Source organism: Schistocerca cancellata, chromosome 10 (assembly GCF_023864275.1).
Source record: "Schistocerca cancellata isolate TAMUIC-IGC-003103 chromosome 10, iqSchCanc2.1, whole genome shotgun sequence".
Lineage (NCBI taxonomy): Eukaryota > Metazoa > Arthropoda > Insecta > Orthoptera > Acrididae > Schistocerca > Schistocerca cancellata.
The window spans coordinates 17,779,572-17,803,881 of NC_064635.1; the positions used below are offsets into that span (position 1 = coordinate 17,779,572).

Sequence of the window (24,310 nt, forward strand, 5' to 3'; positions counted from 1 at the left end):
AAGTCTTTTAAGGTTTCATCGCCAGACACTTAGATGGTCACAGGAAGACGGGACGTGTAAGTTATTTGTAAGTAGTTTCCTTTGGAGGCTGATAGTGTTTTCTGTGGCCTACTAATAATCTGAAGTCTGACACCTGCCTTACATTTGACTGTAACATGAGATTATTCATTTCATATGAAGATAAATAGTTATATATTTGTATTAGTGGACGGATTCTGTTACTTACTGATTATGTCACTGAATACTATTTTTCAGTGTTTTGTTAAGCATACAATTTTACATATCTGGATGGTTAAAACAAGTTGCCAGTCTTTGTAGCAGTTTGAAATCTTATCAAGAGCTGGGTGGACAGAGGGGACATACTGGTCTCTCTCTCTCTCTATATATATATATATATTTAAAAGATGAGACTTACCAAACAAAAGCGCTGGCAGGTCGATAGACACACAAACAAACACAAACATACACACAAAATTCTAGGTTTCGCAACCAACGGTTGCCTCGTCAGGAAAGAGGGAAGGAGAAGGAAAGACAAAAGGATATGGGTTTTAAGGGAGAGGGTAAGGAGTCATTCCAATCCCGGGAGCGGAAAGACTTACCTTAGGGGGAAAAAAGGATAGGTATACACTTGCACACACACACACATATCCATCCACACATACACAGACACAAGCAGACATTTGTAAAGCAAATAATAAATATATTTTTCCCACGTGGAATGTTTCCCTCTATTATATTCACATCTCTCTCTCTCTCTCTCTCTCTCTCTCTCTCTCTCTCTCTCTCTCTCTCTCTATATATATATATATATATATATATATATATATATATATATGAGGGAAACATTCCACGTGGGAAAAATATATTTAAAAAGAAAGATGATGAGACTTACCAAACAAAAGCGCTGGCAGGTCGATAGACACACAAACAAAGACAAACACACACACAAAATCTAGCTTTCGCAACCAACGGTTGCCTCGTCAGGAAAGAGGGAAGGAGAAGGAAAGACAAAAGGATATGGGTTTTAAGGGAGAGGGTAAGGAGTCATTCCAATCCCGGGAGCGGAAAGACTTACCTTAGGGGGAAAAAAGGACAGGTATACACTCGCACACACACACATATCCATCCACACATACAAGACACAAGCAGACATTTTTTCTCTGTCTGCTTGTGTCTTGTATGTGTGGATGGATATGTGTGTGTGTGTGTGCGAGTGTATACCTGTCCTTTTTTCCCCCTAAGGTAAGTCTTTCCGCTCCCGGGATTGGAATGACTCCTTACCCTCTCCCTTAAAACCCATATCCTTCTGTCTTTCCTTCTCCTTCCCTCTTTCCTGACGAGGCAACCGTTGGTTGCGAAAGCTAGATTTTGTGTGTATGTTTGTGTTTGTTTGTGTGTCTATCGACCTGCCAGCGCTTTTGTTTGGTAAGTCACATCATCTTTCTTTTATATATATATATATATATATATATATATATATATATATATATATATATATATATATATATAATAGAAGGAAACATTCCACGAAGGAAAAATATATCTAAAAACAAAGTAGATGTGACTTACCAAATGAAAGTGCTGGCAGGTCGACAGACACACAAACGAACACAAACATACACACAAAATTCAAGCTTTCGCAACAAACTGTTGCCTCATCAGGAAAGAAGGAAGGAGAGGGAAAGACGAAAGGATGTGAGTTTTAAGGGAGAGGGTAAGGAGTCATTCCAGTCCCAGGAGCGGAAAGACTTACCTTAGGGGGAAAAAAGGACGGGTACACACTCGCACACACACACATATCCATCCACACATATACAGACACAAGCAGACTATATAAAGAAAGATGATGAGACTTACCAAACAAAAGCGCTCGCAGGTTGATAGACACACAAACAAACACAAACATACACACAAAATTCTGCTTTCGCAACCAACGGTTGCCTCGTCAGGAAAGAGCGAAGGAGAGGGAAAGACAAAAGGATATGGGTTTTAAGTGAGAGGGTAAGGAGTCATTCCAATCCTGGGAGTGGAAAGACTTACCTTAGGGGGAAAAAAGGACAGGTATACACTCGCGTACACACACACATATCCATCCGCATATACACAGACACAAGCAGACATTTGTAAAGTGTCTGGCGAGGATTCAAATTCCGCGGCGCGCGGTACCAGGGTTGTCAACAAAAATGTTGTTTCTATTGAGGTTCAATAAATAATGCACAAATGGTGTCAGGCAAAACTTTGTAGAAATTCGTGCGTCCATAAGATCTATGGGCATAGCATACTACAACTTTTAATAATAAATTTCATTTACTTTGCGTCTACGGTCACAAAATTTTTGTCAACAGATTACTGGTTTCGGTCTATAATGACCATCTTCAGATCTGCAGCAAAATATGGGGAAACATAATTACATTAGCAGATTGTCTAGAGCTTAAAACAATAAATAGGGCACAATGAAAAGTACTACTGACATATACATGCAATTTTTTGCACTTAAATTATGAAGAGACATACCTGTTTTATAAAATCAATGTCCTAATGTACTGCAGCCATAGTGGTGTCATCAAATATTAAACGTAAAATCAGCACCAGTGTTGTCAAATATATATAAATGACATCATATGTAAGAGTCATCTTGTCAGCAGCACTACTGTTCAAAACAAACTGCTGTACAGAAGCCACAAGATGTTTGTGTTGTAAGTTCACCAGATGTCGCTACTGTAGGCATAGCTATAGTTTTTATATTATTCTGTGCACTATGAGAGCTGTTTATTATGTATGTCATCATCTAGAATATTGGCACTTTAGCATATGTCAATAGTGTCTTAACTCTTCCTCTTTTTAACAATCTAACTTTTGTCGTGTTCTATTTCATCGCTGTTTATTACTGTAATGCTTCTTATACCTTATAAGCCCATTACAGACTTAACCGATAGTAACGCCCCTTTATTTTATGCTGTTCAATTGATCATTGATGACTTGTGTATGCCTACAGTTGCGACATCTGGTCTGTTCAAAATAGTTCCAGTAAAGTGGTGAAATACGAGAGTTGCATATTAAAGGGTCACAATATCAAGTTTAGAGCAGGAGAAAGCAATGGTCATTCATTCTGACAAGGGGAACACAGCAGTTCTTATATACAAAGATGACTACATTAAGAAAACAGAAGATTTTTGGCAGAAAACGATATTATAGAAATTCACAAAGACCCAACTGAGAAGTTTCAGTCTAGTTTTCAGAGAAAGACTGATAGTGCCCAGTTTCTTCTTAATGAGTATGAAAAGAAATCGCTTAAAATGACGACTGTCAAATTTCCCCAGCTTAAATTTGAAGTTTTGATTCACAAAGATGGGAATCCAGTTTGTCAGATTGTGAACAATACGTCATCACCATGGTATAAATTAATTCTTAACAATAAACTTAAATCAGTTTACATGTTCGATAATTATTTTGGGGTCAGAAACAGTTCTGAGACAGCAAATAAAATCAAGGATATACATATACCAAATAATGCGACATTAGCATCCTTGGATGTAAAAAGCCTCTACCGTAATGTGCCAGTAAAAGAGACTATTGACATTATATACCTAAAAACAAAGATGATGTGACTTACCAAATGAAAGTGCTGGCAGGTCGACAGACACACAAACGAACACAAACATACACACAAAATTCAAGCTTTCGCAACAAACTGTTGCCTCATCAGGAAAGAGGGAAGGAGAGGGAAAGACGAAAGGATGTGGGTTTTAAGGGAGAGGGTAAGGAGTCATTCCAGTCCCGGGAGCGGAAAGACTTACCTTAGGGGGAAAAAAGGACGGGTATACACTCGCGCACACACACATATCCATCCACACATATACAGACACAAGCAGACATATTTAAAGACAAAGAGTTTGGGCAGAGATGTCAGTCGAGGCAGAAGTGCAGAGGCAAAGATGTTGATGAATGACAGGTGAGATATGAGTGGCGGAAATTTGAAATTAGCGGAGATTGAGGCCTGGTGGATAACGGGAAGAGAGGATATATTGAAGAGCAAGTTCCCATCTCCGGAGTTCGGATAGGTTGGTGTTAGTAGGAAGTATCCAGATAACCCGGACGGTGTAACACTGCGCCAAGATGTGCTGGTCGTGCACCAAGGCATGTTTAGCCACAGGGTGATCCTCATTACCAACAAACACTGTCTGCCTGTGTCCATTCATGCGAATGGACAGTTTGTTGCTGGTCATTCCCACATAGAATGCATCACAGTGTAGGCAGGTCAGTTGGTAGATCACGTGGGTGCTTTCACACATGGCTCTGCCTTTGATTGTGTACACCTTCCGGGTTACAGGACTGGAGTAGGTGGTGGTGGGAGGGTGCAAGGGACAGGTTTTACACCGGGGGCAGTTACAAGGGTAGGAGCCAGAGGGTAGGGAAGGTGGTTTGGGGATTTCATAGGGATGAACTAAGAGGTTACGAAGGTTAGGTGGACGGCGGAAAGACACTCTTGGTGGAGTGGGGAGAATTTCATGAAGGATGGATCTCATTTCAAATCCTGCCCTGAAATGAGATCCATCCTTCATGAAATCCTCCCCACTCCACCAAGAGTGTCTTTCCGCCGTCCACCTAACCTTCGTAACCTCTTAGTTCATCCCTATGAAATCCCCAAACCACCTTCCCTACCCTCTGGCTCCTACCCTTGTAACCGCCCCCGGTGTAAAACCTGTCCCATGCACCCTCCCACCACCACCTACTCCAGTCCTGTAACCCGGAAGGTGTACACAATCAAAGGCAGAGCCACGTGTGAAAGCACCCACGTGATCTACCAACTGACCTGCCTACACTGTGATGCATTCTATGTGGGAATGACCAGCAACAAACTGTCCATTCGCATGAATGGACACAGGCAGACAGTGTTTGTTGGTAATGAGGATCACCCTGTGGCTAAACATGCCTTGGTGCACGACCAGCACATCTTGGCGCAGTGTTACACCGTCCGGGTTATCTGGATACTTCCTGCTAACACCAACCTATCCGAACTCCGGAGATGGGAACTTGCTCTTCAATATATCCTCTCTTCCCGTTATCCACCAGGCCTCAATCTCCGCTAATTTCAAATTTCCGCCACTCATATCTCACCTGTCATTCATCAACATCTTTGCCTCTGCACTTCTGCCTCGACTGACATCTCTGCCCAAACTCTTTGTCTTTAAATATGTCTGCTTGTGTCTGTATATGTGTGGATGGATATGTGTGTGTGCGCGAGTGTATACCCGTCCTTTTTTCCCCCTAAGGTAAGTCTTTCCGCTCCCGGGACTGGAATGACTCCTTACCCTCTCCCTTAAAACCCACATCCTTTCGTCTTTCCCTCTCCTTCCCTCTTTCCTGATGAGGCAACAGTTTGTTGCGAAAGCTTGAATTTTGTGTGTATGTTTGTGTTCGTTTGTGTGTCTGTCGACCTGCCAGCACTTTCATTTGGTAAGTCACATCATCTTTGTTTTTAGGTATATTTTTCCTTCGTGGAATGTTTCCTTCTATTATAACCAGACTATTGACATTATTAGACAATCTCCTATTCCATAATAAGATTAGTACTGAAGGGTGTAGAGAACTAACTGAATTTCTAGAATTTGTGGTAGCTTACAATTTTTTTTTATTTTCAGTGAAAAAATCAAAATCAAAATCAAAAGACGGGCTTGGGATGGGTAACAGCCTAGCTGGGACTTTAGCAGATATTTTTGTAAATGATTTAGAATGTAAATTTTTTGCCAAGTTTCGACAGCTAAAAGATAAAATGATTTATTATAAACAGTATGTTGATGACATTTTATTACTAATAGAAGGTGACACCAATGAGGTCAACACATTTGCCGAAGCAATAGGTAGCATTTTAAAGGAGATTGCGGTAGCTAACGGCTCTTCTTTAAATGACGTCATGAGCCCCTACAGTAGGCTAAAGAAATGTATAACAAACAGCAGGCACACACACACACGCACACACACAAACCAACACCTTAAAACTGTGAATAAACCAGAAGCTGAAAGGGAAGTATGACATATTTGATGGCTCTGGAGTATACAGGATTGACTGCAGTACCTGTGACAAATATTATATTGGTCATATGGGCCGCTCTTTCAACCAAAGGTTTAAAGAACACGCACAGCCAAGGAACAAAACTGCTTTGGGACAGCATTTATCTATAGGGAGCATTGAGAATTGTATGTGTATTCTCCACAGAGTGGAAAAAGGCCGTGCTCTTAATTTGTTAGAGGAGTTTGAAATTTATAAGGCAAAAATGAAAGAACCAACAAAACTGCTTAACTCGCAGAGCGACTTTGTGCCCAATGACTACTTTGCTTTGTTTGAAAATGTTTTACTTTAATCACTGAACACCTCTGTTATTTATAGTTTGTTGATAATTCACCTAAAATCGAGTGCCTTAGATATTTACTTTGCTTTTTTATGTTGTATGCATAACTTTAGTATTTTCTTGTTCCTTCTCTGTTCATTTAATATACTGCATTAACTAGATAATGTTGTTCACACATTGGTATGGAATTGCATCATTTTTTTCTTGCAATGGGGTGCCGCAGGATACGTGGGGCCCTCTTGTGGTCACGTTCCTTTAACCACTTCTCACCTATGCGTAATTCTGCCATTAGCGCTAACACAGGGCGCCGATTCCATGCGGCAGTATGTTTTCTTTCATTGTGGCTTTTTTTAGCTATTTGTTTTGTAGTTTTTATATTATTCTGTGCACTATGAGAGCTTTTTATTACCTATGTCATCATCTAGAATATTAGTACTTGAGCATATGTCAATTATTGTCTTTTAACCCTTCCTCTTTTTAACAATCTAACTTTTGTCGTGTTCTATTTCATCACTGTTTATAACTGTAATGCTTCTTATATCTTATAAGTCCATTACAGACTTTCCTGATTGTAACCCCCCTTTATTTTACACTGTTCAATTAATCATTGAAGATTTGTATATGCCTACAGTAGCCACATCTGGTGAACTTACAACACAGACATCTTGTGGCTACTGAACGGCAGTTTGTTTTGAACACTAGTACTGCTGACAAGATGACTCTTACGCATGCTGTCATTTATATACATATTTGACAATGCTGGTGCTGATTTTACATGTAATATATGATGACGCCACTATGGCTGCAGTAGATTAGGACACTGTCTTTATAAAACAGGTATGTCTCCTCATACTTTAAGTGCACAAATTGCATCTATATGTCAGCAGTACTTTTCATTATGGTCCATTTATTGTTTTAAGCTCCAGACAATCTGCTAATGTAATTATGTTTTCCCATATTTTGCTGCAGATCTGAAGATGGTCATAATTGACCGAACCAGTAATCGGTCAACAAAAATTTTGTGACCATAGACATGAAATAAATGAAATTTATTATATATATGGGTCACTGTTTTATTCCCGACAATTTCGCAGCTTGTGACAACTTTCACTGTCATAGCAAAAGATGTTGATGACAACCTGAGAAAACTCTGGTCATATATAAAATCACTAAGTAGGTCGAAGACTTCTACCAGCCACTTGTCAGTCAGTCTGGGATGGCAATAGAAGACAGCAAAAGAAAAGCTGAACTTTTAAATTTCATGTTTAAGAAATCTTTCGTGCAGGAGGATCGCACAAATGCACCATTGTTCAACTGTCATACAGAGACCCACATGGAAGACATACAAATAGGCATCCATGGCATAGAGAAGCAACTGAAAGAGCTGAAGACAGATAACTCACCAGGTCCAGATGGAATCCCAATTCAGTTTTACAGAGAGAACATTGTGGTATTGGCCCCTTTAATTAGCTTGCATTTATCACGAATCTCTCACCCAGCACAAAGTCCCATGGGACTGGAGAAAATCACAGGTGAACATTATATATAAGAAAGGGAAAAGAACGGACTGACGTAATTACATACCAATATCCTTAAGGTCTGTTTACTGCAGAATTTTATACACATTCTGAATTTGAATATGATAAATTTCCTTTATACAGATAAGTTTCAGTCCACAAATCAGCACAGATTTAGGAAGCATCATTTGTGTGAAACTCGGCCTCTCCTTTCTCACACGATATCCTATAAACTATGGAAGGAGGACAACAGCCAGATTTCATATTCCTAACTTTCTTGAAAGCATTTCACCCGGTGCCTCAGGGCAGACTGTTGATGAGGGTCCGAGCATACGAATTAGGCTCCCAGATATGCCAGTAGTTTGAAGACCTTTTAAGTAATAGAACCCAGTATATTGTTCTCGATGCTGAGTGTTCATCAGACACACGGGTATCGTCAGGAGTGCCCCAGGGAAGTGTGACGGGACCACTGCTGTTTTCTATATACATAAATGATCTGATGGACATTGTGAGCAGTAGTTTACGGCTATTTCCTGATGTCGCTGTGGTGTATGGAAAGGTGTCATCACTGAATGTCTGTAGAAGAATACAAGAAGCGTCAGACTAGATTTCTAGTCGGTATGATGAATGGCATCTTGCTCTAAATGGAGAAAAGTGTAAGCTAATGCGAATGAGTAGGAAAAACAATCCTTTAATGTTTGAATAGGGCATTTGTAGGGTGCTGCTGGACACAATTACATTGATTAAATATTGAGGTGTAACGTCTGGTAACGATTTCAGTTTATTAGGAGAATTTTAGAGAAGTGTATTTCATCCATACAGGAAACAGCATATAGGATGCTGGTGCAACCAATTCTTGAGTACTCCTTTAGTGTTTGGGACTCTCACTAGCTCAGATTAAAGGAAGACGTTGAAGCAATTCAGAGGCATACTGCAAGATTTGTTGCCAGTAGGTGTAATCAGCACAGGAATAATTGAGAGATGGTTCATGAACTCACATTGCAATACCTGGAGGTAGTACAATGCTCTTTTCATGAGGCACTATTGCAGGAATTTACAGAACCCACACCTGACGCCAGTAGCTGACTGATTCTACTACCCTAATGTACATTTTGCATATGGACCACGACGAAAACATGAGAGAAATTAGGGGTCATATGGAGGCTTTTCAACAGTCATTCTTTCCTCACTCTATTTACGAGTGGAACAGAACGTGAAACGACTAGTAGTGGTACGTGGTACCCTCTGCCATGCACCACAAGGTGGCTTGTAGATTATGTATGTAGATGTAGAATGCAGGTTAGTATGCTTGATAAAATAAATCCATTAATTTATTTATTTAATGTTTTTCACAATCCAAGCAACCACACTATCCATAACTATCCAGTTGAGGTACGAGCAATTACATAATACATGTAAAAAGTTACTTTTTTCCCTGTAAAACTAGTGAACCTAAATTCTTAACATACAAAAACAAAAAGGTTATTGATATTGTACACAATAAACAACTTACAATAGCAAACAGTTCTGAATTACTAAGAGGAACTCTTGTACAGAATAAAAGAACATGTCACAAGCAAGGCTTACAGATTTGAAAATCTGAGGTTAACACTTAATTTATTTCACTCTGTCCACACTTGAGATAATAACTATGAATGGATTCTGTTCAATCAAAAGAGCATAGGCACATGAAAACCAACATAAATCTTCTAAATTATCTCTATGGATTAGAAATGAACACTTAATGTTTTTGTGAAAAAAAAATCTCAGTTAACTTGCTGTGTTAAAGTTAATAAAAAAACTTTTTATTGAAAGACTCCACTGCTGAAGTCTTTGCAGCCACTTGAAGTTTTTACACAAGATATGAAAAAGAGAATAAAAATTAAATGGGTACCTTCCGGGTATAGAGCTGCTTGCGCTTCTTTGTGCCTGCTTCAGGCTTCCCCTTTGGCACTGCTTCCCTCTTTATGAATGGGAAAAATGTTAGATATGACATAACATCTTTCTCATATGATACAGCACACAGATGATCATCCAGCTCACCACATTGGTAGAGTTGTTTAACTGCCTCAAATGCCGCATACCGTTTTGCCATCTTCCGATTGCTCTGTGGTCTACCCTGAAATAAGTTCTCTATAAATACTGGTTTGTGGTAGATTTTCTTATGGTGCATCACTTACCCCAACAAATAAAAACGATTTAAAAATTTAGAAACTGAGTAACATTGGAGAGAATTACAAATGTTGCTAACAGGAGCTACTCTGGATTTACAACAACCTGGTCACAAAAATGTTATCAAATGTTGTGGGTACATATTATCTGGCCACGATTATAAAGACAAACTGCTCTTTTTGAATAAAAGTTTTTGGGGGAACACAATAATTCATTAGCTGCACCTCCCGTGCGAAAGAACTGCTATATCTCATTATGATGCAGGGCATGTCAGTTGGCTTACAAATGTAACTCAGAGATAAACCAAATCTATGTACAGAGGTTGGTGCAAGTAAGAGGACTGTTACCCACATCCACAAGATTCTTACCTGCATCCACAAAAACTTTCATCTGCAACAACAGATACTGCTGTTGTCTTCAGTTTGAACACTGGTTTGATGAGCTCTCCATGCTATTCTGTCCCGTGCAAGCCTCTTCATCTCCGAATAACTACTGCAACTTACACCCTTCTGAATCCGCTTACTGTATTCATCTCTTTGTCTCCCTCTACAACTTTTATTCCCCCACTATTCCCTCTAATACTAAATTGATTATCCCTTAATATCTCAGAATTTGTCCTATCAACTGATCCCTTCTTCTAGTCAGGTTGAGACACAAATTTCTATTCTCCCGAATTCTATTCAGTACAAATAGTTTTCTGTTTACGGCAACCACAGCTGAAGTAATCAATGTCTCTGAAATAAACTGCTTTCAACTGTATATGAACTTTTACAGAAACACAACCGGTTTTGTGATTTCAAATCACATCTTCAGGTGTTCGTACATCGGTAAATATTTAAGCCCTGATACGAGGAGGAGGGAGGACTTCTCAAAACAAAATACTGTTACTGGCAACAAGCAGGGAATCATAGTTCAAACTGACCAGTTAAAAAACTGTCATGTTAAAAGTATGGCGAGGCAGTTGGAGCATTGCTGCCCGCAACTTCCTGAAATGAAGTAAGTGCGCTTTTAACATGTTGGTTTTTCACCTGGTCAATTCCAACTATGATGCCCTGCTTATTGCGAGAAACAGTATTTTATTTTGAGAAGATTTGAGTTCCCCTCCCTTCGGTATCCTGAGATTAAATGTTTTACTGACGAGTGTACACCTGAAGATATGATTTGAAATCAAGAAACAGGCCGTGTTCCTGTAAAAGTTTATGTACAGCTGAAAGTGGTTTGTTTCAGAAATATCTACTCAGTGAAACGTTATTATACATGTTACCTACCCATCTAATTTTCACTGTTTTACCGTAGCACCCCATTTCAAATATCTTTATTCTGTCTTGTACAAACAGTTCATTGGCCATATTTCACTTCAATAGCTGGCAACACTCCAGACAAATACTTTTAGAATAGACTTCCTAATACTTAAATTGATACTGAATGTTAAAAAATTTCTCTTCTTCAGAAACACTTTTCTAGCTATTGCCATTCTACATTTTACACCATCTCTACTTTTGCCATCATCAGTTTGATTGCTGCCCACGCAGCAAAACTCTTCTACTAGTTTATGTGTGTGATTTCCTAATATAATTGCCTCAGCATCAACTCAACTATATTCCATTATCCTTGTTTTGCTTCTGTCGGTGCTCATCTTATATCCTCCTGTCAAGACACTGTCCATTCCGTTCAACTACTCTACCAAGTTCTTTGCTGTCTCTTGACAGAATTACGATGTCGTCGGCAAACCGCAAATTTTTTACTAGTTTTCCCCGGACTTTTATTCCTGCTCAAAATTTTTCTTTCCTTCCTTCACTGCTTGGCCAATATACACATTGAATAACATCGGCGATAAGCTACAACCCTGTCTCACTCACTCCTCAACCACTGTTTCCTCTCATGCACCTCAACTCTTGTGACTGTTGTTTGGTTTCTGTACAAGCTGTAAATATCCTTTTCTCCCCTTTATTATACCCCTGCTACCTTCAGAATTCCATAGATAGTATTCCAGCCAACATTAACAAACCCTTTCTCAAAATCTACAAATGCTACAAATTTGCTATAAATTTGCCTTAATCTATCATCTAAGCTAAGTTGGAGGGTCAGTACTACCTCAGGTGTTCCTATATTTCTCCAGAATTCGAACTGATTATTCCTGAGGTCAGCTCCTATCAGTTTATCCAGTCTTCTGTAAAGAATGTGTGTTAGTATTTTGCAAACATGACTTATTAAACTGGAATTATATTATTCTTGAAGTCTAAGGGTATTTTGCCTGTCTCATACATCTTGCACACCAGATGGAAGTATTTTGTCATGGTTGTTCCTCCCAAAGTTATCAGTAGTTCTGTCAGAATGCTGTCTACTTCAGGGGCCTGGCTTCAATTTAGGTCTTTCAGTGCTATATCAAACTCATCTCACAGTATCAGATGCACCCTCTCATCTTCATCTATGTCCTCTTTCATTTCTATATTACTGCCTTCAAGTTCCTCACCCTTGTACAGACCGTCTATATATTCCTTCTACCTTTCACCTTTCTCTTCTTTGCTTACGATGTTTTCAATAGAGCTCTTAATATTCACACAGCTGTTTCTCTTTTCCACAAAATTCTCTTTAATTTGCCTGTAAGTGGCATAGCATCTATCTTTCCCCTAGTGTCTAAATCCTTACATTGTCCTCTAGCCATTCCTGCTTAGCATTCTGCATTTCCCGTCAATCTAATTTTTTAGACGTTTGTATTCCCTATTGCCTGCTTCATTTGGTGCATTTTTATATTTTCTCCTTTCATCAATTAAATTTAATACTGCCTGTGTTATCCAAGGATTTCTACTAGGCCTCATCTTTTTTCTACAAGACAGATACTGTTAAGTTCCATCCTGGATTTTCCACTGCTCGACAGATATTAAAATATATAAAACCACTTTAATCCAAATATTTATCAGCTGCAGCCAGACCTCAAAATTTACATTCCACTGACTAAGGACTTGGAGACGGGTCATAAACAACATTTTAATTGACAACAGCTTGTCAACCTCTTGGAAAATTACACAAATTTATTTTATTTTTTCATAATTACTGAAAGTGCCTTTTTGGAATTGATGTAATGTCCAAATGGAATATGTAATCTTATGTATGTTCATTTAATGACAAACTTCCTGGCAAATTAAAACTGTTTGCCAGACCAAAACATGAACAAGCGACCTTTGCCTTTTGTGGCCAAGTGTTCTATCGACTGTGCTATCCAAGCACGACTCGCGGCCTGTCCTCATAGCTTTCATACCAGTCAGACATTGCTGCAGAGTGAAAATTTCATTCTTAATTTAATTACTATTCATTTTGTCAGGACTGCCTAATAATTACAATGTTCACATTACTTGTATCAATTATGGCATCTTGAGAAATGGTTAATTCCCTAACAATTTTATCATGCTGTAAATGGTAATTGTTTACTACAGCAGTGTTACATTGCTTGTGCGATGTGCAATATTTTAAATACTTCTCTTTTTGTATGTGGAAAGCATTGAGAACCTTTTTTGTAGGAAATTTAATGTAGTTTAATTTTGTACTGTGACAGATTTTCACTAGAGGCCAGGGTTTTCGAGTTAAAGAAAAACACACAGAAGAGGTATTCAAATTCAGCCCTAGCCTATCCCCACCAGTTGTCAGGATTTTTAATAAGTTGTTCATGGCATTCCCTCCTCCCACAGTACAATAATTTGCGACTACATTTACTATTTCCCATATTTTATTTTATTTTTTTCCATCATTTTGTTGGCTATTATTACATCACCAGCTTGGTTGTGCACTTACATATTGTAAAACTGATGTCGGTATAAATTTTACCTCAGAATTTTGTGACTTTTAACAGCATAAAGTTAACGATTAAATTGTTTTGTTTGTCTGGCCAGGAATGACTCAGACAGAAAACAGAAATAGAATGTAAGTGTAATTAGATGGAAAAGCACAAAGAAGGGCAGATATCAACCATCAATGAACCTAACCCCTCCAGGACACTATGCACTCCAAGTAACATGGTGGCAAGTCATCATGAATGGGTGATAATAATGACTTAAAACAATAACAATTATTATTATTATTAATTGCATGTGGATACTGACATTATCTTTTAACTTTTAACCTTAAGTAATTATTATTGCGGATATATGCAGGTATCCCTATAGATATGAATACAATAGAGGGAAACATTCCACGTGGGAAAAATATATCTAAAAACAAAGATGATGAGACTTACCAAACAAAAGCGCTGGCAGGTCGATAGACACACAAACAAACACAAACATACTATGTTTGTGTTTGTTTTACCAAACAAAAGCGCTGGCAGGTCGATAGACACACAAACATAGTTTGTGTTTGTTTGTGTGTCTATCGACCTGCCAGCGCTTTTGTTTGGTAAGTCTCATCATCTTTGTTTTTAGATATATTTATCCCTATAGATACCTTCATTGGTCTGGGCTTTTATCCACAAAGTTAACCATCCTAATACCATGGGGTCTATAATGACCCCAGGCTGTAATTTTCTGTAAAATATACCTTATTTCCTATTTCTAAAAATTATGAAAAATTTGGACTTTTCCTGAATTAAGTAATGGGTTTGTAATATATTAATATAATTTTTCGAAAATATTTAGTTTTGCAGAAAATCAAGAGAGAACCACTGAATACCATTGGGGTTAAATGTGACCCCATTTCTCTCTTGCTGTATTATTACCCAATAATACTGCATGGAATCCATAACCGTTGCTGTATTTCCTTTGTTTTATTCTTGTAAATACTGTTGTAATGTGTGATTGTTGCCAATACTTTATAAGCCGACAGTTAGTTGTTCCACACAAGTGGAGACTACTATTGTGTGTGTTGCACTTAGTGGAAAATGTCTTGTCACCTTTCCGAAGTCGAAATGCTTGAAATATTACTGAAGGATAATCCTCTATCTGGAGAATAAAATAGTTATATCAGCGATATAGTTTCTGATGTCTCAGGCAGAGATGGAGAAATTGACGTCTTAGGAGAGAATATTCCTCAATCAGGCAGAAGTTCAGATGAAGATTTGGACAGCGCAGATGTCCAGCCTGAACAGGAAGTAACACATATTTCTGACTGTTATATGTAAGTACACATCGTATTTTTGTAAATGTGCATCAGGGCCTAGCGCCAAGATATACCCTTTGTATTTTTATTTTTATTTTGTGTAGGTCTAAAATCAAAGAAGAATTGTGGCACAAACACAATTTGAGAAGAGCTTGTGGAAGAGAAGAGAGATGGAACATAATGCGAGTAAAGCCAGGTCCAACAAATTTCGCAGTGAAAAATGTAGACTCCATAGAATCAGCTTTTCAGTTGTTTCTTAGGAGAAACATTGTTGATGCAATTGTAAAGTGGACTAACAAAGAGGGTAGTCTTGTTTGCGGTAGTAAATGGAAACCAGTAGATGCCATTGAACGGAAGTGCTTTATCAGTGTCTTGATCCTAGCAGGTGCTTACAAGGCCCATAATGAAGCAGTTACACATCTGTGGAACAAAGAGGATGGTAGACCCAATTTTAGTGAAGCAATGGCTAGAAATCGCTTTACGCAAATTTCAAGGTGCATCCGATTTGATGATGCAGATGTGATATGTCACAACTGTGCTCCCGACTAGCTGGCTCCCATTAGAGAAATATTTGAAATGTGGGTACACAAATTTCAAAAAGCATATGTTCCTCACACTAACATAACAATTGATGAACAACTTGTTGCATTTCGTGGTAGATGTCCATTTTGGCAATATATTCCTTCAAAACCAGGAAAATGTGGGTCGAAATTATAGGCTGTATGTGATAGTGCAACGTCTTACGTTCGCTATCTCCAAGTTTACACTGGTCGACAAGAAAATGAATCTCGTGAAGTTGGTCAAGGCAAGGGAGTTGCTTGAGATATGGTGAAAGGCTTAGAAAACAGTGGCAGAAATGTAACAACTGACAATTTTTTTTCACTAGCCTTAGTTTGGCGAGAGAACTTCTGAAAACCAATCTCACACTCTTAGGAACAATTAGAAAAAAATAAAGGACAACTACCACAGGCTTTCACTCAGACCAAAAGTCAAGTCAAATATTCATCTATTTTTGGATTCCAAGAGCATGCTTCAATTGTTTCATATTGTCCGAAAAAGGAAAAAGTTGTAACTTTGCTCAGTACCATGCATTCAAGGAAGGAAGTGGAAGATCGTGAAGAATGCAAGTCAGTAATGATTCTGGATTATAATAAAACAAAATCAGGAGTAGATGCCATGGACAAGCTGGTTAGAACGTACACTACAAAGAGGATGTTGTACAATACTACCAATGGTAGTATTGTACAACATGATAGATATCAGTGCACTGAATGCGTTTATCATATGGCTACATCTTACACCAGACTGGGCAGAAAGGACCAACTACAAGAGACGGGCATTTCTCATAGAATTATGAAAGCAGCTTGTCGGAATAAGGCCAGACAACATTATTTCCCCAGTACTTCCATCAACAGTACAGACAAAAAAAGAGGAAGGTGTCCATTTTGTAAAAGGTCTGAGGATAGAAATTCTCCGATAAATGTTCAAAATGTGGATGTTCTGTGTGTAAAAACCAGTCTGCAGTTTATTTTTGTAAGTGTAATGCGTCATAAATGTCAATTCGGAATTTAATCAAAAATGTTTGTAGTTTCATGAGAATCGTTATCTATACTGAATACCCCCCGCCCCCTTTTCCTATGCATTATGGAAAACTCTCACAAAATACGCCCAATCACTAATCAGAATCTTCAACAAGTTGCCACACACTACTCAGTCTCTGGCTGTAATTTTTTTAAGGTAGTAATTAGTACAACTGGTCGTAAGCAAAGATATTTAATCATTTAAAAGACTTTTGTAGTATCATAGATAGCGGCATTAGCTCTTACAAATATTCCATTATACTATATCAAGATCCGAAGAATTTGAGATGTGGTGTTGCAGAACAATGCTGAAAATTAGGTGGATTGATAAGGTAAAAAACAAGGGTGGATTGATAAACAAGGAAGTTCTCCACAAAATTTGTGAGGAAAACGAAACATAGAATACTGACTGAAAGTAGGATAGGATGGCAGGACATCTGTTAAGACATCTTCTTGGAATGACTTTCGTTGTACTAGGAGGAGCTGTAATGAACAAAACTATAGGCAATTACAGAGGCTGCAATATGCCCAAAAATAGATGAGGACATTGTGTGTAATATCTACTCTGAGATGAAGAGGTGGGCACAGGAAAGACAGTCACTGTGGGCCACATTAAAGCTGTCATAAAGCTTATAACCTTCCCGTTCTTACAATAAAAGATAATGTGCCACTCTGCTTGCCTACTATATTATTAAGTACTGTATTAATGGTGACCCCGGCTGCTAACAAGTTAAGAGTTTTCCTATGCTACACTACTGTTTGGTTTTCAGTCTGAAGACTGGTTTGATGCAGCTCTCCATGCTACTCTATCCTGTGCAGGCCTCTTCCTATTCAAACAACTACTGCAACTTAAACGTTCTGAATATACTTATTGTCCTGATGTCTTGTGTCTCCTCTACTATTTTCACCCTCGACACTTCCCTCCAATACTAAATTCTTGCTCCATTGATGTGTCTGAATGTATCCTATCAACCAATTCCTTCTTCTAGTAAGGCTGTGCCATAAATTTTTCTCCCCAATTCTACTAGTGCCTCCTCCTCATTAGTTATGTGATCTATCCATTTGATCTTCAGCACTCTTCCGCAGCAGCACTTTTCAAAGACTTCTATTCTCTTCTTGTCTACTGTCCACATTTCACATCCACACATGGCAACACTCCCGACAAATATTTTCACAATAGACATCCCAATACTTAAATCTATATTTGATGTTGAAAAAAATTATCTTCTTTAGAAACACTTTTCTTGACATTGCCAACACCTACTACTTTAAGTGTCTTATTTCCTAATCTGACTCTCTCAGTATCAGCTGATTTAATTTGACTACATTCCACTGTCTTTATTATGCTTTTGTAGATGTTCACCTTACATCCTCCTTTCAAGACACTGTCCATTCCGTTCAACTGCTCTTCCATGTCCTTTGCTGCCTTACAGAATTACAATGTCATTGGCAGGCCTCAAATCTTCTTTCTGTCTTTCTCCCTGAACTTTAATTCCTACTCCAAATTTTTCTTGGTTTTCCTTTACTGCTTGATAACATCGGAGCCAGGCTACAACCTTGACTCGCTCCCTTCTCAACCTCTGCTTCCCTTTCATGCTCCTCAACTCTTTTATTGTATAATACATTATTATGTACAACACGAATTAGGGTAGATTGGTACTCGGCACATCAGGTGGCACAAGTGGCACACAGGCTCATTTAAAAGTAGACTAAGTTATCGGGCAAAAAAGTCCCCCAGCTTCAGAAAAATACACTCATTCATACATGCACACAGCACACATACACAGCCTCTGATGTCTCCATGCACTGAGGTACATCTTATTTTTGATGGGTTGGTGCGGGCTATGGACCGACAGAATACTAACAGACAGAGGTCATTGTGGAAGGATGGGTTACAGCTGGAGGTAACTATACACAGGAACACTATGCAGGACTGGGTTCTGGTTAGGGATAGGAAACTTTTCTGTAGCGATGAAGTTGGAAGGAGCAAGGATCCACTGTGGAGGATAAAAAAAAAATAATAAAAAATATATACCTAAAAACAAAGATGATGTGACTTACCAAATGAAAGTGCTGGCAGGTCGACAGACACACAAACGAACACAAACATACACACAAAATTCAAGCTTTCGCAACAAACTGTTGCCTCATCAGGAAAGAGGAAAGGAGAGGGAAAGACGAAAGGATGTGGGTTTTAAGGGAGAGGGTAAGGAGTCATTCCAGTCCCGGGAGCGGAAAGACTTACCTTATGGGGAAAAAAGGACGGGTATACACTCGCACACACACACATATCCATCCACACATATACAGACACAAGCAGACATATTTAAAGACAAAGAGTTTGGGCAGAGATGACTGTCTTTAAATATGTCTGCTTGTGTCTGTATATGTGTGGATGGATATGTGTGTGTGTGCGAGTGTATACCCGTCCTTTTTTCCCCATAAGGTAAGTCTTTCCGCTCCCGGGACTGGAATGACTCCTTACCCTCTCCCTTAAAACCCACATCCTTTCGTCTTTCCCTCTCCTTCCCTCTTTCCTGATGAGGCAACAGTTTGTTGCGAAAGCTTGAATTTTGTGTGTATGTTTGTGTTCGTTTGTGTGTCTGTCGATCTGCCAGCACTTTCATTTGGTAAGTCACATCATCTTTGTTTTTAGGTATATTTTTCCTTCATGGAATGTTTCCTTCTATTATAACCATAATAAAAAAATATATATATATATATAATAGAGGGAAACTTTCCACGTGGGAAAAAAATATATTTAAGAAGAAAGATGATGAGACTTACCAAACAAAAGCGCTGGCAGGTCGATAGACACACAAACAAACACAAACACACACACAAAATTCTAGCTTTCGCAACCAACGGTTGCCTCGTCAGGAAAGAGGGAAGGAGGGAAGGAGGGAAGGAGAGGGAAAGACAAAAGGATATGTCTGCTTGTGTCTGTCTATATGCGGATGGATGTGTATGTGTGTGCGCGAGTGTATACCTGTCCTTTTTTCCCCCTAAGGTAAGTCTTTCCGCTCCCGGGATTGGAATGACTCCTTACCCTTAAAACCCATATCCTTTTGTCTTTCCCTCTCCTTCCCTCCTTCCCTCTTTCCTGATGAGGCAACCGTTGGTTGCGAAAGCTAGAATTTTGTGTGTGTGTGTTTGTGTGTCTATCGACCTGCCAGCAATTTTATATATATATATATATATATATATATATATATATATATATATATATATATATATATATTTAAAAAGAAAGATGATGAGACTTACCCAACAAAAGCGCTGGCAGGTCGATAGACACACAAATAAACACAAACATACACACAAAACTCTAGCTTTCGCAACCAAAGGTTGCCTCGTCAGGAAAGAGGGAAGGAGAAGATACACACACAATTCTAGCTTTCGCAACCAACGGTTGCTTCGTCAGGAAAGAGGGAAGGAGAGGGAAAGACGAAAGGATGTGGGTTTTAAGGGAGAGGGTAAGGAGTCATTCCAATCCCAGGAGCGGAAAGACTTACCTTAGGGGGAAAAAAGGACGGGTATACACTCGCACACACACACATATCCATCCGCACATACACGGGCTATATATATTATATATATATATATATATATAGAGGGAAACATTCCACATGGGAAAAATATATCTAAAAACAAAGATGATGTGACTTATCAAACAAAAGTGCTGGCAGGTCGATAGACACACAAACAAACAAAAACATACACACACAATTCTAGCTTTCGCAACCAACGGTTGCTTCGTCAGGAAAGAGGGAAGGAGAGGGAAAGACGAAAGGATGTGGGTTTTAAGGGAGAGGGTAAGGAGTCATTCCAATCCCGGGAGCGGAAAGACTTACCTTAGGGGCAAAAAAGGACGGGTATACACTCGCACACACACACATATCCATCCGCACATACACGGGCACAAGCAGACATTTTGAAAATGTGCCTGTGTATGTGCGGATGGATATGTGTGTGTGTGTGTGTGTGCGTGCGAGTGTATACCTGTCCTTTTTTCCCCCTAAGGTAAGTCTTTCCGCTCCCGGGATTGGAATGACTCCTTACCCTCTCCCTTAAAACCCACATCCTTTCGTCTTTCCCTCTCCTTCCCTCTTACCTGATGTAGCAAGCGAAAGCTTGAATTTTGTGTGTATGTTTGTGTTTGTTTGTGTGTCTACCGATTTGCCATCGTTTTGCTTGGTAAGTCTCATCATCTTTGTTTTACATTCCACATGGGAAAAATATATTAAAAACAAAGATTCCATGACTTACCAAACGGGAAAGCGCTGGTAGATAGGCACAATAAAAAACACACAAACACACACACAAAATTTCGAGCCTTTGCAACCCCCGGTTGCTTCGTCAGGAAAGAGGGAAGGAGAGGGAAAGATGAAAGGATGTGAGTTCCTTTCATCTTCCCCTCTCCTTCCCTCTTTCCTGACGAAGCAACCGGGGGTTGCGAAAGCTCGAAATTTTGTGTGTGTGTGTTTTTTATTGTGCCTATCTACCAGCGCTTTCCCGTTTGGTAAGTCATGGAATCTTTGTTTTTCATATATATATATAATAGAGGGAAACATTCCACGTGGGAAAAATATATTTAAAAAGAAAGATGATGAGACTTACCAAACAAAAGCGCTGGCAGGTCGATAGACACACAAACAAACACAAACATACACACAAAATCTAGCTTTCGCAACCAACGGTTGCCTCGTCAGGAAAGAGGGAAGGAGAAGGAAAGACAAAAGGATATGGGTTTTAAGGGAGAGGGTAAGGAGTCATTCCAATCCCGGGAGCGGAAAGACTTACCTTAGGGGGAAAAAAGGACAGGTATACACTCGCACACACACACATATCCATCCACACATACAAGACACAAGCAGACCTTATTTTTCCCACGTGGAATGTTTCCCTCTATTATATATATATATATATATATATATATATATATATATATATATATATATATATATATATATATATATATATAATAGAGGGAAAAATTCCACGTGGGAAAAATATATTTAAAAAAGAAAGATGATGAGACTTACCCAATAAAAGCGCTGGCAGGTCGATAGACACACAAATAAACACAAACATACACACAAAACTCTAGCTTTCGCAACCAATGGTTGCCTCGTCAGGAAAGAGGGAAGGAGAAGGAAAGACAAAAGGATTGGGTTTTAAGGGAGAGGGTAAGGAGTCATTCCAATCCCGGGAGCGGAAAGACTTACCTTAGGGGGAAAAAAGGACAGGTTTACACTCGCACACACACACATATCCATCCACACATACACAGACACAAGCAGACATTTGTAAATTTTTACAAATTACATTTTTACAAATGTCTGCTTGTGTCTGTGTATGTGTGGATGGATATGTGTGTGTGTGCGAGTGTAAACCTGTCCTTTTTTCCCCCTAAGGTAAGTCTTTCCGCTCCCGGGATTGGAATGACTCCTTACCCTCTCCCTTAAAACCCAATCCTTTTGTCTTTCCTTCTCCTTCCCTCTTTCCTGACGAGGCAACCGTTGGTTGCGAAAGCTAGAGTTTTGTGTGTATGTTTGTGTTTATTTGTGTGTCTATCGACCTGCCAGCGCTTTTGTTGTGTAAGTCTCATCATCTTTCTTTTTTAAATATATATATATATATATATATATATATATATATATATATATATATATGTCTGCTTGTGTCTGTATATGTGTGTGTGTGCGAGTGTATACCCGTCCTTTTTCCCCCCTAAGGTAAGTCTTTCCGCTCCCGGGACTGGAATGACTCCTTACCCTCTCCCTTAAAACCCACATCCTTTTGTCTTTCCCTCTCCTTCCCTCTTTCCTGATGAGGCAACAGTTTGTTGCGAAAGCTTGAATTTTGTGTGTATGTTTGTGTTCGTTTGTGTGTCTGTCGACCTGCCAGCACTTTCATTTGGTAAGTCACATCATCTTTGTTTTTAGGTATATATATATATATATATATATATATATATATATATATATATATATATAGATAGATAGATAGAGGGGCTGGCCAGTACTTACCTCAGCTCAGTACAGCCGATAGATACACATAAAACAGAACCGAAAATTTACATTCCTAGCTTTTGGAACAAATGTTCCTTCATCAGGGAGGAGAGAGGGGAAAGAAAGGGAAGAAGGGAAAGGAGATTCAGTTACTCACAACCCAGGTTATGAAGTAACAGGGAAAGGAAAATAGGGAGGGTAGCAAGGATGGAGGCATGGTTGTCAGAGAGGCGGCACGCGCGATCTTTTTTGCGGCACGCGCGATCTTTTTTGCGGCACGCGCGATCGCTTTTGCGGCACGCGCGATCGCTTTTGCGGCACGCGCGATCGCTTTTGCGGCACGCGCGATCTTTTTCGCCACTTGCTATCTCTGTTTTTGAGCAAGGTGTGTTCTTTTTCCCTGATCTGGACATACTTGCTTGGTCTGGTCAACTTTTTCCGTATTTTTCTTATTTAGTGGTCTTCCTATGGCATAGAACATTACCAACACAATTTCTTTCCTTCTCGTCCTTACCTCCCGTGTTTTATTCCTTCGTATGATTACTATTTCAACTTTAGTTATTTAATTTCCCTACCCACCAGTTACCCACTATGTACCCTAATCCTATACCACATTATTTACATTCATTCCGGAAACATGCATTCACCGTAGCCAAACTGCAATCCCACATACTTTTCCTCCGGTCCTGCTTAACCTTTGGAATTACCCCTAAAGGACTTACCTTAAAAGTTCCCATCTCCGGGTGCAATTCATCCTTCCACCAGTCTCTCCTGGACTTCCAGAACCTTCAATCCTTAGCCCTTACCCAACTTGTCCTGAATCTCTACACTACTTCATGTAACCACCACTCCCAACAGCTCCTATCTCTCTTCAAAGTCCTCCACCTCTCAAACCCTTGCTTGGAGAACACACTCAGGAACATCATCCTAGAAGCCAGGTGCAAACTTGAGTTCCATGCCACACACCACCTGAAAAAACTATCCACAGTGCTAGTGCAACACCTAAGAAGTGGGGTCCCTCTCCCTATCCCTCACAAACACCAACCACAACAGAACCTTCAACAAACCCCCCTCATAGCCAACAAACCTAGCCTAGCCACCCTACTCAATCTCCCCATCCGAGCACATACCCCACACAGACCAAATCTCAACTATAACCACAGTCAAATGCCACATATCACCAGTCCCAATTCAGTCCTAAACCTCTCATCCAGATCCCTCTCTCCTCCAGATACATCTGTTCTATCATAAGGCTTAACCTTTAGCCCCACATTTAAAAAAAAAAAAAAAAAAAAAAAAAGCCTCTCTGACAACCATGCCTCCATCCTTGCTACCCTCCCTATTTTCCTTTCCCTGTTGCTTCATAACCTGGGTTGTGAGTAACTGAATCTCCTTTCCCTTCTTCCCTTTCTTTCCCCTCTCTCCTCCCTGATGAAGGAACATTTGTTCCAAAAGCTAGGAATGTAAATTTTCGGTTCTGTTTTATGTGTATCTATCGGCTGTACTGAGCTGAGGTAAGTACTGGCCAGCCCCTCTATCTCTTTGTTAGTATTTGTTTCACATCTTTATATGAGATTTTCCATTAATCA

The 24,310-nt window shown here is 39.3% G+C and overlaps 1 protein-coding gene across 2 annotated transcripts in view; it reads right to left on the reverse strand.

The window, feature by feature from the left end:
* The window catches only part of LOC126106471 (endoribonuclease Dicer-like), a 292,820-nt gene that overhangs the window by 94,808 nt on the left and 173,702 nt on the right, over positions 1-24,310 (reverse strand). For both annotated transcript variants that reach the window (XM_049912758.1, XM_049912757.1), the window contains one exon: positions 9,762-9,986. In XM_049912758.1, coding sequence (XP_049768715.1) covers positions 9,762-9,986 — 225 coding nt within the window. The remainder of the gene's footprint in view (positions 1-9,761; positions 9,987-24,310) is intronic.